We start from the raw sequence: 17,031 nt of genomic DNA on the forward strand, positions 1-17,031 counted from the left end.
CACACAGACTCCCTCCAGTGGCAGAGGCCACCAAGAGGACCTTGTCCAAGTGCGCATGCAGTCCACCCATCTTCCCAGGAATCAGTTCGCCGCACTCAACCTTCCCTCTGATGGGAAGCTGCAGAGAAACACCAAGCACATTCAAACAAATTAAAACCACCACCATCACAGTGCTTATGACATGATGCACTGGTGGAATTAATTATTTTATGAGGCAGCCCTAAGGATCCCCTGGGCTGTGGAGCTTATCAGGAATATTCTGGAGACATCAAGAAACGAGGTTTCAAAGAACTTCACAAACATCTTTTAGTACGTCATACATGGAAATAATTTCATGCTAATAGTAATAATATCCTCGTGGATTTAGACTGCTCTGACCTCATGCAGAATCAAATATGTAAAACATTTATTTAATCAACTCCTCATTTTAAGCTTCTTAATTGGTGATGGCTTCATTTTTATTTAAAAGATAACTCTGTGACAGTTTTGTTCTTTAAAGTTTTTGCACCAGATACGTCCTCTGGATTAGGCAAGAAGACATCAGTAAACCTCATTAACATCATATCAGATGGAAAACAAGTCCTGTGTCTCTGGAGATTTATCTAGGCATGGAGACAAATACTAGATGTTAGCCAGTATTTCCAACAAGGAAAGCAAACCTTGTCTGCACTGGCACACTGTGCCACCGACACCTCTGAGAGTCCCTGTGCAGTCATGCATTTAGCAAAGATAAGTCACCAGAAGTCTATTAATTCTTAGCATATTTTTAATGCTTAATTAAATCAGTAGAGCAAAACCAGGAAATTTTGAGATGAAAAGAACTTGCAAGGCACCATCTGCATTTTGCATTATTACCTAACTCGGCTTTAGATAATCATAAACAGTGAGCAAAACAATTACTGCAACTGCGGGACTAATACATGCAACAAAGTTTGCTTCATAAGTAATTAAGGCACAAAGGGTGTCTCAGCTCCTCCAGGCGATCCGGGGAAGGGTATAAATACTCTCTCCGTGCAAGGTTTTTCTAGCTACTGCTCTTGACTTGTTCTCTCCGGTACACTGAGTAAGTCTGATTTGACCACTATAAAACCCTTGAGTTTAATTTTGCTTTAGCATGAATTTTGTTAAAATCGGGACTAAATCCTGCATAAATATTTCATCTCAGAGACATTAGTAAGCATCTTTCTATATATGTTTTCTATGATGGATGAAGGACGTAAAAATAAAAGCGAGGGCTTTTCAAGACTGCTTTGGGCTGTTAATTTTATGGGAGAATTGGGAATTGCAATCTCTTCATTCTGAAAATTTTTCAGAAGAGCTCTGAGAATAGATTTTAGCACTGTTTTTGCATATATGGCGCGATTGAGGACTCAGCAGTTGTTAGGTGGGGGGATTTCATAGATAACTATTGAAGTAAAATCCTCGTTCGAAGTCAGTTCTGTGTAGCTGTGGACATGCAGAAAGAACTGCTGTTCCTAATCTACCCATCCTCAGATAATTTAATTGGAGTCACAACAAGCTACACCGAGTGAGGGTTAGATACTATTACGTAATGTAACTGTGGAAATAAGCTTTCATATCTAACTATTAAAACTTTGCTAAGTATTCTAATGTGTTTTTACAGAGATTAAATTAAGTATTTTTTTTTTTTTAGGTCAAAGCTACATTCTAACCTGAGGGTATTGGGGGGGAAATGCTATGCATGTTTTTTGCCTTTTTTTTTTTTCCCCCAGAATGATACATTTGAGGATACTTTTGCTTTCCTTTGAATATAGTTGAGACAAGTAAATAGACCAAAACCAGCTCATTTCGTCTCCCCTGTGCCGGCATGCTGCTGGCCCACGGGGCAAAAAAGTGCTGAGCTCCCGAAGTGGAGGAAAGCAGCTTTCAGTAGATATTTTTTACTTTGTGCTTGGCAATATAATAGCTTATTTATAGAAAGCGTCACTGCCTACATATTTTAGGATCCTCTATACTACTTCTCCATATATAAGACTTACTGATTTCAGAGGTTAGCTCCCAAACAGGCACCAGCTGCCTTAGAAACATTCTGCATTTTCTCTTTACTTATTGTAAGGAGCACTGCAAAGCTGCCATCTCCCCTACTCATCTGCCTAATGTTCTCAAGGACGGCAGCTCCACCACGTTGCAGCACACAGGACTTAACTAAGAATAAAATGATACTTTTACCTTATTCATCACTATAAGGTATCTTTGTTTTACAAGTTTAAAAAAAAAAAAAAACAACGCGGTGCTATACATGGAGAACTAGCTTTTATGTGAAGATTTAATCTGAAGACAGAAATAAACACAATTAAATGCATGTACCCCAGCTGAAGCTGCAGTTTTATTATTTGGGTTGACAATATCACCACAACATAAATATTTTAATTAAACCAGCATTTTTAACCTTCCCATTAATTCTCAGCCCTTCATTTTCCTGGGTTTTAGAGGAACATTTTAGCGCCTGATAACACCAGGTATCTGGAAGGAGAATAACATAGGAAATTAAGCAGGCTGCTAAACACTCAAATCTATTGAAAATCTAGATTATTTTTTTTTCCCCCTCTCTCCCTTATACGCCACCTGGAGAGCACAGACTGTAGGCGCCGCTCTGGGAAGCTGCGTGTGGGAGGAATAGAGATGCTGGGAGCGGGGTGGGGGGGACAAGTTCAAACTCGTCACCAGGAAACATTACAAGGGACGAGGAGGTTTTCGGGCAGACCTCTGGGTTTGGAGGCAGCACACAAAGAAAGGGGAGGATTTTTGCTCCAAGAGGAAGAGAAGGAAGGAGAGTAAGCTGAAAGCAGCAAATAAGAAATAGATTAGTAATTAGACAATAGGTGCCGGCTAAGTAAAAGGTGGCAGACACAAGGAAAAGAGCTCAGCTGCTTTTTTAACCAAATTATCTCCGTCTAAAGATCTCTTAAAGCCAAGCTTAAAAGTATCAATAACCAAGTGCATGTTTTGTGGGGTTTCGGTGGTTTTTTTTTTCTAATTCCGTACGTGAATTGCAGGCCCTCCCCTCCCACAGCCGGGCCATGGCTTCGGACCAGCTGGCGTGCGCCAACCCCTGCGAGGCAAAGTGTCCCCAGCCCCTGGCCACCAGCAGCAACGAGCCCTGCGTCGTGGCCTGCGGGGACTCCCGGGTGATTATATACCCGCCACCCGTCGTTGTCACCTTCCCAGGGCCCATCCTCACCACCTACCCGCAGCAAACCGTCGTGGGAGCCTCCGAGCCCCAGGAGGTGGCCCTGGCAGAGCCCCCCGCCCCGGCACCACTGCCAGGAGGGGTGGCGGGGAGGCTGGAGGCGGCAGGGGACAAACTCGCCCCCAAGATCGTTGCCCGAGCCGAGCCGCGCTGTGGCCCCAAATACTCCTACACCTATTCTTCCCAATGGACGCATCCCTGCAATTCCTACCGCTCCGGGAAACGATGGATGTGCTGAAGCCCAACCGCAGCACGCACGGAGCGGGTTGAAGAAGCAGCAAAGGAACGTGGAGGTGTAAATTAGGGGTGGAACTGGAGGCACCAGCCCCAGCACTGGGGGTTGTGTGGCTCCAGATGAAAAGGATTGGAGCTGCAAACGCTCAGCACCTGTGAAAGGCAGGCTCGTGTGTCCATTTTCTCATTTTGCCTGTAGTTTAGGTCTGTTATCCTCTGGCTTTCCGGTTTAGTCATCTGCTTGCACTGTGCTTTGTCTTACTGCAGTTGTGTTACTGGCACCGACCTTAGAGAGGTGAGTTAGGATGCTAGAAATTGCACACAGCAACTGTGCCAAAGGAGAACAAACTTTTTTTACAGACTGTAACACTTTGACCCTGGTGATTAGCCAGAGCCTCACAGAACCCCTGGAAAGATGGTCTTCATATTCAGTACAATTTTGTTCCAGAATTGTAGAAAAGCTGTCTCTTTCCAAATAAATTTTCTGTACCAAAGTATGTCTTCTGGTTTTCATTACCACATAATTATTTCCTTCTTCTTTTCCTTATCAATGGGATTTATAGTATATTTACCCTTGGTCGTAGGTATTCCGTGTTCCTTCTTTGAGTGCACACATCACAAAATCCCAGGAATACTTTTCTACACAAAGTCACCAAACACATGCTGAACCTTTGACACTCTGCAGGACCAGCCTGAGTCCCTGGCAGTTGTCACTTCTAACAGCCCCTGCGAGTCCTCGGGTAATGCTCAGCTCCAAATTTACCACATCTATCTCGGGACAGAGCAACTTTCCCAACAATTTGTCTCCAGCCCAAAGCAAGACAGGAATACCTGGGTGCAGCCAGCAGGGTGGAGGAATGTGCAGCCCACGCATACATCGTGCAGAGCTTTCCCCGAGGTCACAAGGCGGGGGGGGGGGGGCTATCTAAAGGTGACAGCACTCCTGAATGCGCTGGCCACATTACAGGGTGTGTGCTGGAGGCATCACCCTGAGCATCATCACTGATTAGGGGAAACATGGTTCAGAGTATGAATGGGAAAAAAAACGCCACCCGTTTAGTTTGCATTCTTCTATAAACCTTACAAAACAGACAGTGGTGTTTCACATTTCAAATCTGCCTTTTGTAACAAAGGTAATAATTTTCTACCGACTCCCCTACCTTGCAGTTCAAAAGTATTTTCTGAGAGAAATGTGGACCTTCCACAAACCTTTTTAGCAAATGAATGGCCATCTAACATTTCACATCATTGCTGAGTTCTAGAATTAACTCGAGCCACAGTGAAGAACAAATTCAGACCCCAAAAAAACTTGTACATGCAATGTGGCTGTTTAATGTGGATGGAAAATGCAATAGACAGTGACAGCAGGAAACAAAACAACACAGAAACAATGAATTGGAATCAGGAAAATCCTAAAGCTGCAGTGAGGCACAGCCCAGGGCTCCAGCCCAGAGGTTTCCCCCTCCTACTGCAGGTTGGGGGTCTCAGACCCGGGCAGAGCAGGGCAGACGCATCCCGGGATGAGTACAGCTTCGCTGTGGGGCAGATAGCGGGGAGCTCTGGGAGGCAGTGCTGGGAACCCTAAAGCTGCCAGCTGGAGATCGGCAAGGTTGCTCTGTGCAAATAGGCAAGGACCATAAATTTGGCGTCGCTGCTTTGCCACAGCCTGAGCAGGGGCTGGGAGCTTCGTTCTGCATGTGGTGGGAGGGGAGAAGAGGTGCGGCCCAGGGAGACTGAGCGTAGATGCAGCATTGAACTCCACGGACTTTTGGGGTTTAGCAGGGCCCGCAGTTGCCACTGAGGTACCTGTGGCTGTGGCGCCAGCCACCATAGCCGCAGCTCCCAAGGCCTCCGTAGCCCCCATAAAGCCCATAGCCTCCATAGCCCCCATAGCCCCCAAGGCCTCCGTACACCCCATAGCCCCCAAAGCCTCCAAAACCACCTCGGCCTCCAAAAGTGCCACCATAGCCCCCTCCAACGCCGGGGGCTCCTGCTGAGCCAACAACGCTGTACTGCGGGAAGGAGCTGAGGATGGGCCCGGGGAAGGTGACCACCGAGGCCGGGGGCTGGATCACCACCGTGGAGTCGGGGCACTGGCGCACGCAGGGCTCGTTGGCGGTGTCAGCCAGCGGGGCCGGGGCGGCCACCCCACAGGAAGGGATGCAGAGGCTGGAGCAGGACATCTTTTCAGTTCAGGAGGTGAAGCTGCAAGACAAGGCAGAGCTATGGCTTAGTGCAAGACCTCATCCCAAATCCCTCCTGGCTCACTCACCCTTTGGACCTCTGTCCCAGGACATCCTCTGCATCATCTCAGGCACTCAGAGCAAAAACACATTCCAGGGTTGAAATGCTGCTCTAAACCGCTTGCTCTCCCTCATCCTCCCTGGGCCTGATTTGCCCACAGGAGACAGGAAAAAACTCCCTCCTCCACGTCAGATGGAAAGTCACAGCGCACCCAAAGGACTTGAGTGCATTGGTAGACTCAGAGTGCTATACCTACAAATCTAAATTTCCATCCATTGCATAGCTCTGAAAAAGCCCAATCACATCTTAACTATGCACTGTGAAAGTGTGGTAGAGCCCTGAGCAAAGGAGGCCTTGAGAAAGCCACTGCTGAGGAAGGGAAGATGGAGCAAAGACTTACCACGATGATGAGGAGAGTCAAGCAGAGGAAGGTGGATGGAGGGCTGTGAAGCCTTCAGCTCTTTTATACATGTCCCAGACAGCCTGGGGCATTGGCCAGGGGGCGGTGGCAGAAGACCCGGGTAATCATGAGATGCAGCAGAGAAGCATCATGGAGCAGGTTGTGATGCTGGGCAGTTATATCCACCCTAATTGGGTATACCAGGGAAGAGATCAAACAAGTAATGGGAGGGACAGCCCATGACACGCTATTAAAATGAAAGACACTGCATTGATGTAGCTGACCAGGCAGCACCAATAAACCCCAATCTGTGCCTAATCCCCCCACTTTGTTTATGTGACAGAGTCCTGAGCATCTTCAGAAATACTTCGCAATCCTCTGCACAGCCATCACGCTGCTCATTACCTCCCTTTTATGAGGTGGTAAACTGAGGCAACAGGATGTTGGGCAAAGGGAGAAGCCATCCCACCCACTCAGGCCAGCTCCCAACCGTCAGCTCTGACCCGTGCTGGGGTCTCAAACCAGGACACAAGGGCTGGGGAGATAGCAGCACTGGGAGCAAGGGGTATCCCTAAGCATTGGACATTTTCCTGCCACTGCATGGCTTGTTGATTTTTAGCTCCCCGGTTCACATGACAGTCCTGCAAAGAGCAGAGGAGATGGGTCTCGTGTGGGACGAAGCTCCATCTAAACAGTGCTGGCACAGGCATGGGTGGGAGGGCAATGAGATCAGACACTGGTGACCTGCATAGAGTGGAGACGTGGATGGAGTAGCAGGAGGACAAGAACAGGACCAGGACATTTCAGCTATTCAACTATGTGTCTGTTCAGCTATCTGTCTTGCTGTATCCTTGGCCATGTGTCTGTAAGCATGGTCCTTGCCAGTGGTGTCTGGAGGGTCTTGATTTCTACGCTGGCATTGAGTGCTATGCCAGGAGATGCTGGCCGAGCACCCAGACAGCACCAGGCTGCATGTGGCCACGATCCCCACAGGCACAGGTATATTGGGCACTGCGGGCTCTGGGCACATGGTTGGGCTTCAACTGAGTGTGGTGTGGTTGAGCACAGCAACCTTCTGCAAGATGCCCAGGATTCTTCCATGTAAGCAAAGTGAGGGATTAGGGACAGATCAGGGTTTATTGGTGCCATGAAGTCAGCTACAGCAGTGCCTTGTCTTTCATGTAATGGTGTGTCATGCACTGTCCCTCCCACCACCTCTGTCTTCTCCAGGGCACAGTAACAGGGCAATATCCACAATGAAGAGGGATTTAATTGTCTCTCATCACAATCGGTGTCATGAAGCTTGGCCTCTTGATCTCATGATGATTACCTGGGATTTCCGCCACCACCCCGTGGGCCAATGCCCCAGGCTGTCTGGGACATGTATAAAAGAGCTGAAGGCTTCACAGCCCTCCATCCACCTTCCTCTGCTTGACTCTCCTCATCATCGTGGTAAGTCTTTGCTCCATCTTCCCTTCCTCAGCAGTGGCTTTCTCAAGGCCTCCTTTGCTCAGGGCTCTACCACACTTTCACAGTGCATAGTTAAGATGTGATTGGGCTTTTTCAGAGCTATGCAATGGATGGAAATTTAGATTTGTAGGTATAGCACTCTGAGTCTACCAATGCACTCAAGTCCTTTGGGTGCGCTGTGACTTTCCATCTGACATGGAGGAGGGAGTTTTTTCCTGTCTCCTGTGGGCAAATCAGGCCCAGGGAGGATGAGGGAGAGCAAGCGGTTTAGAGCAGCATTTCAACCCTGGAATGTGTTTTTGCTCTGAGTGCCTGAGATGATGCAGAGGATGTCCTGGGACAGAGGTCCAAAGGGTGAGTGAGCCAGGAGGGATTTGGGATGAGGTCTTGCACTAAGCCATAGCTCTGCCTTGTCTTGCAGCTTCACCTCCTGAACTGAAAAGATGTCCTGCTCCAGCCTCTGCATCCCTTCCTGTGGGGTGGCCGCCCCGGCCCCGCTGGCTGACACCGCCAACGAGCCCTGCGTGTGCCAGTGCCCCGACTCCACGGTGGTGATCCAGCCCCCGGCCTCGGTGGTCACCTTCCCCGGGCCCATCCTTAGCTCCTTCCCGCAGTACAGCGTTGTTGGCTCAGCGGGAGCCCCCGGCGTTGGAGGGGGCTATGGTGGCACTTTTGGAGGCCGAGGTGGTTTTGGAGGCTTTGGGGGCTATGGGGTGTACGGAGGCCTTGGGGGCTATGGGGGCTATGGAGGCTATGGGCTTTATGGGGGCTACGGAGGCCTTGGGAGCTGCGGCTATGGCGGCTGGCGCCGTGGCCACAGGTACCTCAGTGGCAACTGCGGCCCCTGCTAAGCCCCACACTGGGTCAGGCCACAGAGGAAGGAGAGCTATGGAAAGGCCCCTGGCACATCGTCACACAGCACCGGAAAGAAGAACATGCCTTTGGCATTGCTGAGCTCCAGAGCTTGGAAACCTCGTACTTGCCTGGGGCCAAGCTCTGCCTTCCTCTTTCCCCGCTTGAGCATCCCTTCAAGACTCGTTGCCTCCTCATGACAGAGACCCACACTTGGTGCCTACTCCTGCAGCACAGCTGATGCTCGCTGTAGCTCTGCCCACTGCCAGGAGACAGGGGAAGACCCTGGCCAGGACTCTGCTCTTCTCCCAACTCCCTCCTCCCATGCAACTACAATAAAAGCTGTCATGCATTGCAATGTTGACCCCTGTTTTTCCTTGATCCTTCCTTCTCCTTTCCCTCTCCCCCCAAACATCGGGACATCTCAGAGTGGGCTGCATGAATCTCCCACAGCAGTGCCCTTGGAGCCTTTGGGCAGTTTGCTCAGTGTGTTACAAGTGATGAGGAGAGTCCCAGCTGGGTCTCGTAGAGCACGTCCCACTGAGCTTTCTCTGGTGTATCACCAGCAATGAACACAGCACATTCCCAAAGCCCACTTCAGAAATGTGGAAGTGCCAGAGGTGTCTTGCAGAAGCTCTTCCAAATCCGCTGCAAAACCTTAATGCCTGGCATCCCCTCCCTTTATTGCCTTCTTCGTGGTCACATGTGGAGGTGCAGGGAATTGCAGAGACAAACAAGGCATGTACAGGGCTGCTGGCCATGCCCCTGTGCCCAGCTAGAGGAGGGGGCCACTGGGAAGGGATAAGATAGACACAACTAAGTTTCCTCTCAGAGACATGATATGGCCATGGGTGTTGAGTGACATGAGCACAAAGCTCTCAGAGCAGGCGACTGGACTGCCTACCCTCCCGATTTCTCTGCTAAGTATCTTCTGATCTTGTGATCCCGGCACTGGAAGGTGGTCTTGGACAGAGAGAGTTGTGGCCAGAGCCACGAGGAGGGGCAGTGTGGTAGCACATTGGTCACTGCTGGGGAGCTCAAGAAAGATGTTTCATCCATCCTTATATCTACCCAGGTTCCCCTGCACTGATTCTCAGCCATGTGCCGTGTCCTGGTACATGTGGTGTGTCCCGTGTGTCTGCTGTGGGCACAGTGGTGGAAACTGTTCCTGGTGACACAATCACAGCTGCTATGGGTTGGTGCCTTTCGTACACATGTGGCAGTGTGTCCTACCTATCCTACTTTGTGGTCTGGTGTATGAGGAAAGGCAACAAAATTCCAGCCAAGTGTGGTTCTGAGCCAAGGGCTGTGGCAAGGTCTCCTGTCATTCCTGGGCAGAGTCACGTCTCCAGGCTGCAGGTGGGTGACATAGGGATAACCAGGAAGAACTTGTGTCATAGCCATGTGGGAAGACAGGGTGAAAAGTGCTCTAAGGAGGAGGGGAAATTTGAGGAAAAACAGAAGGAAGATGAGGAGGTGTGCAGGAATGTGGAGAGGATGGAGTCATGGCAGTTGGGGAGGTGCTGGGGGCTTCTACCCCTGTCCCCTAGGGACCTGTGACCACCCAGGTGGCCCTGACCTCGGCCTTTGCCCATATGGTGCCTCCTTTCGATTTCCAATACCCACAGTCCTGGGGCTGCAGGCAGCCTGTGGGGAACAGCTAGAACTGGTGTCAAATATACTGCTGAGCCCAGCAGCTCTTCTTGGGCTGCAGCGTTCAGGAGGCTAAGGCAGGAAGGACAGGGAGAGCAAAGAGGGAGAAGATGTAGAAGATGAGGACTGCCCGTGCTCAGGATCACCCTCCTGCAGAGGGGTGTTATACCCAAGGACACTCAGGAGGAAGCCAGGGAGCTGCTCCAGATACCCCTGGCAAGGCCCTGGGTGGGAGCTGGCTGGGATGCTCATGGGAACCCATGATGCCACTTAGGGTATTGGGTATGGAGGAAGGACAAAATAAACCTAAGGGTCGACATTGCAATGCAAGACAGCTTTTATTGTAGTTGCAAGGGATGAGGGAACTGGGAGAAGAGCAGGGCCCTGGCCAAGGGCAACACACATCTCCTGGCAGTGGGCAGAGCTACAGTGAGCATCAGCCCTGAGGCAGAAGACGGCACCCAGCATGGGGTTGCGTTGTCATGGGAAATGAGTCCTGAAGAGATACTCAAGTAGGGCAGGAGGAGGGCAGAGTTGAGCCCCAAGCAGGCAGGAGATGTCTATATTCTGCAGTCCAGGAATGCTAAAGGGATGTCCTTCTTTCGGGCGTCGTGTTGGGATGTGCCAGGGGCTTTTCCGGAGCTCTCCTTCCTCTGTGGCCTGACCCAGTGTGGGGCTTAGCAGGGGCCGCAGTTGCCACTGAGGTACCTGTGGCCGCGGCGCCAGCCGCCATAGCCGCAGCTCCCAAGGCCTCCGTAGCCCCCATAAAGCCCATAGCCTCCATAGCCCCCATAGCCCCCAAGGCCTCCGTACACCCCATAGCCCCCAAAGCCTCCAAAACCACCTCGGCCTCCAAAAGTGCCACCATAGCCCCCTCCAACGCCGGGGGCTCCCGCTGAGCCAACAACGCTGCTCTGCGGGAAGGAGCTGAGGATGGGTCCAGGGAAGGTGACCACCGAGGCCGGGGGCTGGATCACCACCGTGGAGTCGGGGCACTGGCGCACGCAGGGCTCGTTGGCGGTGTCAGCCAGCGGGGCCGGGGCGGCCACCCCACAGGAAGGGATGCAGAGGCTGGAGCAGGACATCTTTTCAGTTCAGGAGGTGAAGCTGCAAGACAAGGCAGAGCTATGGCTTAGTGCAAGACCTCATCCCAAATCCCTCCTGGCTCACTCACCCTTTGGACCTCTGTCCCAGGACATCCTCTGCATCATCTCAGGCACTCAGAGCAAAAACACATTCCAGGGTTGAAATGCTGCTCTAAACCGCTTGCTCTCCCTCATCCTCCCTGGGCCTGATTTGCCCACAGGAGACAGGAAAAAACTCCCTCCTCCATGTCAGATGGAAAGTCACAGCGCACCCAAAGGACTTGAGTGCATTGGTAGACTCAGAGTGCTATACCTACAAGTCCAAATCTCCATCAATAGCATAGCTCTGAAACAGCCCCATCACATCTTAACTATGCACTATGAATGTGTGGTAGAACCCTGAGCAAAGGAGGCCTTGAGAAAGCCACTGCTGAGGAAGGAAAGATGGAGCAAAGACTTGGACTTACCACGATGATGAGGAGAGTCAAGCGGAGGAAGGTGGATGGAGGGCTGTGAAGCCTTCAGCTCTTTTATACATGTCCCAGACAGCCTGGGGCATTGGCCCACGGGGTGGTGGCGGAAATCCCAGGTAATCATCATGAGATCAAGAGGCCAAGCTTCATGACACCGATTGTGATGGGAGACAATTATATGCCTCTTTGTGGGGGCACTGGTGTGCAAACATGCCTTGGCGAAGAAAAACGTGATGGGAGAGTCACAGTGTGACACGTCATTACATGAAAAACAAACTGCTGCTGATGTAGCTGTCCTGGCAACACCAATAAACCTCGATCTCTGCCTAATCCCTCCATTTGTTTCTGTGCCGGAGTCCTGAGCATCTTACAAAAATGCTTTGCAATCCCGCGTACAGCCATCATGCCTGTCATTACATCCCTTTTACAAGCTGGTAAAATGGGGCACTGGGAGGTTGGGCGAAGGAGAAGCCATCCCTCATGCTCTCAGTGACTCCCAAATGCCCACCACCTGCCAGTGCCCATGGGGGCTGGGGGCCTTTTGAGGAAACAGATTAGGAGCATCCCTCAGCCTTGGCCATCTCCATGGCCGTACTTGAGGGCTGTATTTGGGTCTCCCCAATTTATAGCCATGCAAAGAGCAGGAGCACTCTTTGCTTTGTGGGGTGAAGACCCATGCGTGTGTGGGCTCAACACAGACGTGGATGGGGAGCAGAGAGATCAAGCAGCAAGGTCTTGTTTGAGTGGTGGCTGTGCAGAGGGGAGCTGGAGGGCGGGAAGGGGACACTCTCTGCATCTTTGGACACGTGTCTGTGAGCATGGTCCTCCCCAAGAGCACCCTGGATGGACTTGATTACTCAGGTGGGCATTGAGGACTGTGCCAGGAGATGCTGGCTGAGCACCCAGACAGCACCAGGCTGCACGTGGCCATGTTCATCGCAGGCATAGGCACGCTTGTAACTCCTGGCTCTAGGCATATGGGTGGGTTACTGCTGAGTGTAGTGTGGTTAAGCACAACAGTATTCTGCAAGATGCCCAGGACTCTTCTAGGTATGCAAAATGGGGATTAGAGAAAAATGTTTATTGGTGCTAGAGCAGCGCTTTGTCTTTCATGTAATGGCCTGTCATGTTCTGTCCTCCCATCGCCTCTTTCTTCTCCAGGGACGTACTATATCATCGTCCCAAAAGAGGAGGCATATAATTGTCTTGCATCACATGAAATCAGTGTCATGAAGCTTGTACTCTTGATCTCATGATGACCTGGGTTTTTCACCACCACCCCGTTGGCCAATGCCCCAGGCAGTCTGGGACATGTATAAAAGAGCTGAGGGCTTCACAACCCTCCATCCACCTTCCTCCGCTTGACTCTCCTCATCAACTGGGTAAGTCCAGATCCCGGAAGCCTCCTGGCGATCTCTCCCTGTCCCCCTCCATGCAGACCCTTCCCTGCACTTTGCCTAATCCCTGGTGTCTTTTCCAGGACTCCTTGCCTGCCTGAAAGATGTCCTGCTCCAGCCTCTGCATCCCTTCCTGTGGGGTGGCCGCCCCGGCCCCGCTGGCTGACACCGCCAACGAGCCCTGCGTGCGCCAGTGCCCCGACTCCACGGTGGTGATCCAGCCCCCGGCCTCGGTGGTCACCTTCCCCGGGCCCATCCTTAGCTCCTTCCCGCAGTACAGCGTTGTTGGCTCAGCGGGAGCCCCCGGCGTTGGAGGGGGCTATGGTGGCACTTTTGGAGGCCGAGGTGGTTTTGGAGGCTTTGGGGGCTATGGGGTGTACGGAGGCCTTGGGGGCTATGGGGGCTATGGAGGCTATGGGCTTTATGGGGGCTACGGAGGCCTTGGGAGCTGCGGCTATGGCGGCTGGCGCCGTGGCCACAGGTACCTCAGTGGCAACTGCGGCCCCTGCTAAGCCCCACACTGGGTCAGGCCACAGAGGAAGGAGAGCTATGGAAAGGCCCCTGGCACATCGTCACACAGCACCCGAAAGAAGGACATGCCTTTGGCATTGCTGAGCTCCAGAGCTTGGAAACCTCGTACTTGCCTGGGGCCAAGCTCTGCCTTCCTCTTTCCCCGCTTGAGCATCCCTTCAAGACTCGTTGCCTCCTCATGACAGAGACCCACACTTGGTGCCTACTCCTGCAGCACAGCTGATGCTCGCTGTAGCTCTGCCCACTGCCAGGAGACAGGGGAAGACCCTGGCCAGGACTCTGCTCTTCTCCCAACTCCCTCCTCCCATGCAACTACAATAAAAGCTGTCATGCATTGCAATGTTGACCCCTGTTTTTCCTTGATCCTTCCTTCTCCTTTCCCTCTCCCCCCAAACATCGGGACATCTCAGAGTGGGCTGCATGAATCTCCCACAGCAGTGCCCTTGGAGCCTTTGGGCAGTTTGCTCAGTGTGTTACAAGTGATGAGGAGAGTCCCAGCTGGGTCTCGTAGAGCACGTCCCACTGAGCTTTCTCTGGTGTATCACCAGCAATGAACACAGCACATTCCCAAAGCCCACTTCAGAAATGTGGAAGTGCCAGAGGTGTCTTGCAGAAGCTCTTCCAAATCCGCTGCAAAACCTTAATGCCTGGCATCCCCTCCCTTTATTGCCTTCTTCGTGGTCACATGTGGAGGTGCAGGGAATTGCAGAGACAAACAAGGCATGTACAGGGCTGCTGGCCATGCCCCTGTGCCCAGCTAGAGGAGGGGGCCACTGGGAAGGGATAAGATAGACACAACTAAGTTTCCTCTCAGAGACATGATATGGCCATGGGTGTTGAGTGACATGAGCACAAAGCTCTCAGAGCAGGCGACTGGACTGCCTACCCTCCCGATTTCTCTGCTAAGTATCTTCTGATCTTGTGATCCCGGCACTGGAAGGTGGTCTTGGACAGAGAGAGTTGTGGCCAGAGCCACGAGGAGGGGCAGTGTGGTAGCACATTGGTCACTGCTGGGGAGCTCAAGAAAGATGTTTCATCCATCCTTATATCTACCCAGGTCCCCCTTGCACTGATTCTCAGCCATGTGCCGTGTCCTGGTACACGTGGTGTGTCCCGTGTGTCTGCTGTGGGCACAGTGGTGGAAACTGTTCCTGGTGACACAATCACAGCTGCTATGGGTTGGTGCCTTGCTGCATGCGTGGCAGTGTGGTCTACTTTTTGGGCTGGTGTGTGGGGAAGAGCAGCATATGGCCAGCCAAGTGTGATCCAGAGCACGGGGCTGTGGGAAGCTCTCCTGTCATTCCTGGGCATGACTCCATTGGCATCCCAATCCCTGTAGCCCTGGGGCTGCAGGCGGCCTGTGGGGAATGTCTTACTTGGGCTACAAACTCACGGCTAGGCCCAATAGCTCTTCTTGGGCTGCAGAGGGCAGGAGACTAAGGTGGGGAAAGGTAGGCAAAGACGGAGAAGCTGTTGTAGAAGGAGATGAGCGTGGCATTGCTGTAGGCAACTGGCTTGTGTAAGAATGTGCTCTCAAGGATAGGCAGGAGGAAGAGAGGTGGCTCCAGCAAGTTCCATGTGTGGCAGCTACTGGGAAGTCTTAGGGAGCCAAATATGCCACTGGGGTATTGGGTATGGAGAAATGATGAAGAAAAAACAGAATTCAACATTGCAATGCAAGACAGCTTTTATTGCATTTGCAGGGGAGGAGAGACTTGGGAGCAGACAGAGTCCTGGCCAAGGGCAGGTCACATCTCCTGGCTGTGGGCAGGGCGATGGCAAGCAACAGCCATTCTGCAGGAATAGGCAGTCAGTGCGGCTCTCTGACATCAGGAGTCAGGGAGCTTTGAAGGATGATGATGAGGGCAGAAGGAAGGCAACGGTGGGTTCAGAGAAGGCACAACAAATCGAGGTTCTGGCTCCCAGCAGTGTCGAAGGATGTCCTTCCTTTGGGTATCGTGTCGGGATGTGCCAGGGGCTATTCCAGAGCTCTCCTTCCTCTGTGGCCTGACCCAGTGTGGGGCTTAGCAGGGGCCGCAGTTGCCACTGAGGTACCTGTGGCCACGGCGCCAGCCGCCATAGCCGCAGCTCCCAAGGCCTCCGTAGCCCCCATAAAGCCCATAGCCTCCATAGCCCCCATAGCCCCCAAGGCCTCCATACACCCCATAGCCCCCAAAGCCTCCAAAACCACCACGGCCTCCAAAAGTGCCACCATAGCCCCCTCCAACGCCGGGGGCTCCCGCTGAGCCAACAACGCTGTACTGCGGGAAGGAGCTAAGGATGGGCCCGGGGAAGGTGACCACCGAGGCCGGGGGCTGGATCACCACCGTGGAGTCGGGGCACTGGCGCACGCAGGGCTCGTTGGCGGTGTCAGCCAGCGGGGCCGGGGCGGCCACCCCACAGGAAGGGATGCAGAGGCTGGAGCAGGACATCTTTCAGGCAGGCAAGGAGTCCTGGAAAAGACACCAGGGATTAGGCAAAGTGCAGGGAAGGGTCTGCATGGAGGGGGACAGGGAGAGATCTCCAGGAGGCTTCCGGGATCTGGACTTACCCAGTTGATGAGGAGAGTCAAGCGGAGGAAGGTGGATGGAGGGCTGTGAAGCCCTCAGCTCTTTTATACATGTCCCAGACAGCCTGGGGCATTGGGCAGAAGGTGGTGGCGAAAACCCCAGGTAATGATGAAATCCACTATACAAGCTTCATGACACTGATTTCATTTGATGCGAGATAATTATATGCTTCTTCATTGGGGACATTGTATTCAAACATGCCCTGGAGAATAAAGAGGTGATGGCAGTAACATACCATGACACATCATTACATGAAAGACAAGGTGCTGCTCTGACTTTTCATCATGAATGAACCCTGATCTGCCTCTAATCCCTCCACTTTGCTTGCACAGAAGAGTCCTGGGCATCTTACAGTAGGCTGCTGTGTTCAGCCACGCCACACGCGGCAGAAGCCCAGTTGTAAGCCCAGAGCCAGCAGTTACAAGCGTGCCTGTGCCTGTGACGAGCGTGGCCACGTGCAGCCTGGTGCCATCTAGGTGCTCAGCCAGCTTCTCCTGGCACAGCGCTCAATGCCAGCTGAGTAATCAAGCCTCTCTAGAGAGCACTCAGGGACGACCACGCTCACAGACACATTGCCAAGGATGCAGAGAGTTTCCCCTTCACCTTCCGCCCTCCATCTCCCACCCTTCGCATCCCTTTCACACACGACCTTGCCTTCTGATCTCTCTGCTCCCCACCCTTTCTGTGTTGGGATGCCACACATATGTGTCTTCACACCACAGAGCAAAGAGTGCCCCTGCTCTTTGTATGGTTGTAAATCAGGGAGACCCAAATTCAGCCATTAAGCAGTGGCATGGAGATGGCCAAAGCTTAGGGACACTCCTGACCTGTTGCCTCAAAGGGTCCCCAGATGCCATGCGCAATGGCAGGTGGTGGGCATTTGGGAGTCACTCAGAGCAGGTGGGATGGTG

The 17,031-nt window shown here is 52.3% G+C and overlaps 5 protein-coding genes across 5 annotated transcripts; 2 read left to right on the forward strand and 3 right to left on the reverse strand.

The window, feature by feature from the left end:
* Positions 1–5,220: 5,220 nt before the first annotated feature.
* Positions 5,221–5,628, reverse strand: LOC309682133 (uncharacterized protein; the record flags this gene model as incomplete). Its single annotated transcript, XM_082496157.1, has 1 exon — positions 5,221–5,628. The coding sequence occupies one exon, from the start codon at positions 5,626–5,628 to the stop codon at positions 5,221–5,223; it is 408 nt and encodes a 135-aa protein (XP_082352283.1).
* Positions 5,629–8,002: 2,374 nt separating this feature from the next.
* LOC309682135 (uncharacterized protein) lies at positions 8,003–8,410 on the forward strand (the record flags this gene model as incomplete). Its single annotated transcript, XM_082496159.1, has 1 exon — positions 8,003–8,410. The coding sequence occupies one exon, from the start codon at positions 8,003–8,005 to the stop codon at positions 8,408–8,410; it is 408 nt and encodes a 135-aa protein (XP_082352285.1).
* A 2,331-nt stretch (positions 8,411–10,741) lies between these two features.
* On the reverse strand, positions 10,742–11,149 carry LOC309682132 (uncharacterized protein; the record flags this gene model as incomplete). Its single annotated transcript, XM_082496156.1, has 1 exon — positions 10,742–11,149. One exon carries the CDS (start codon positions 11,147–11,149, stop codon positions 10,742–10,744), a length of 408 nt encoding a protein of 135 aa, XP_082352282.1.
* Positions 11,150–13,123: 1,974 nt separating this feature from the next.
* Positions 13,124–13,531, forward strand: LOC309682137 (uncharacterized protein; the record flags this gene model as incomplete). Its single annotated transcript, XM_082496161.1, has 1 exon — positions 13,124–13,531. One exon carries the CDS (start codon positions 13,124–13,126, stop codon positions 13,529–13,531), a length of 408 nt encoding a protein of 135 aa, XP_082352287.1.
* Positions 13,532–15,574: 2,043 nt separating this feature from the next.
* LOC309682138 (uncharacterized protein) lies at positions 15,575–15,982 on the reverse strand (the record flags this gene model as incomplete). Its single annotated transcript, XM_082496162.1, has 1 exon — positions 15,575–15,982. The coding sequence occupies one exon, from the start codon at positions 15,980–15,982 to the stop codon at positions 15,575–15,577; it is 408 nt and encodes a 135-aa protein (XP_082352288.1).
* Between the last annotated feature and the right edge of the window lie 1,049 nt (positions 15,983–17,031).

This window comes from Vanellus vanellus (genome assembly GCF_965231255.1).
Source record: "Vanellus vanellus genome assembly, chromosome: 27".
NCBI lineage: Eukaryota > Metazoa > Chordata > Aves > Charadriiformes > Charadriidae > Vanellus > Vanellus vanellus.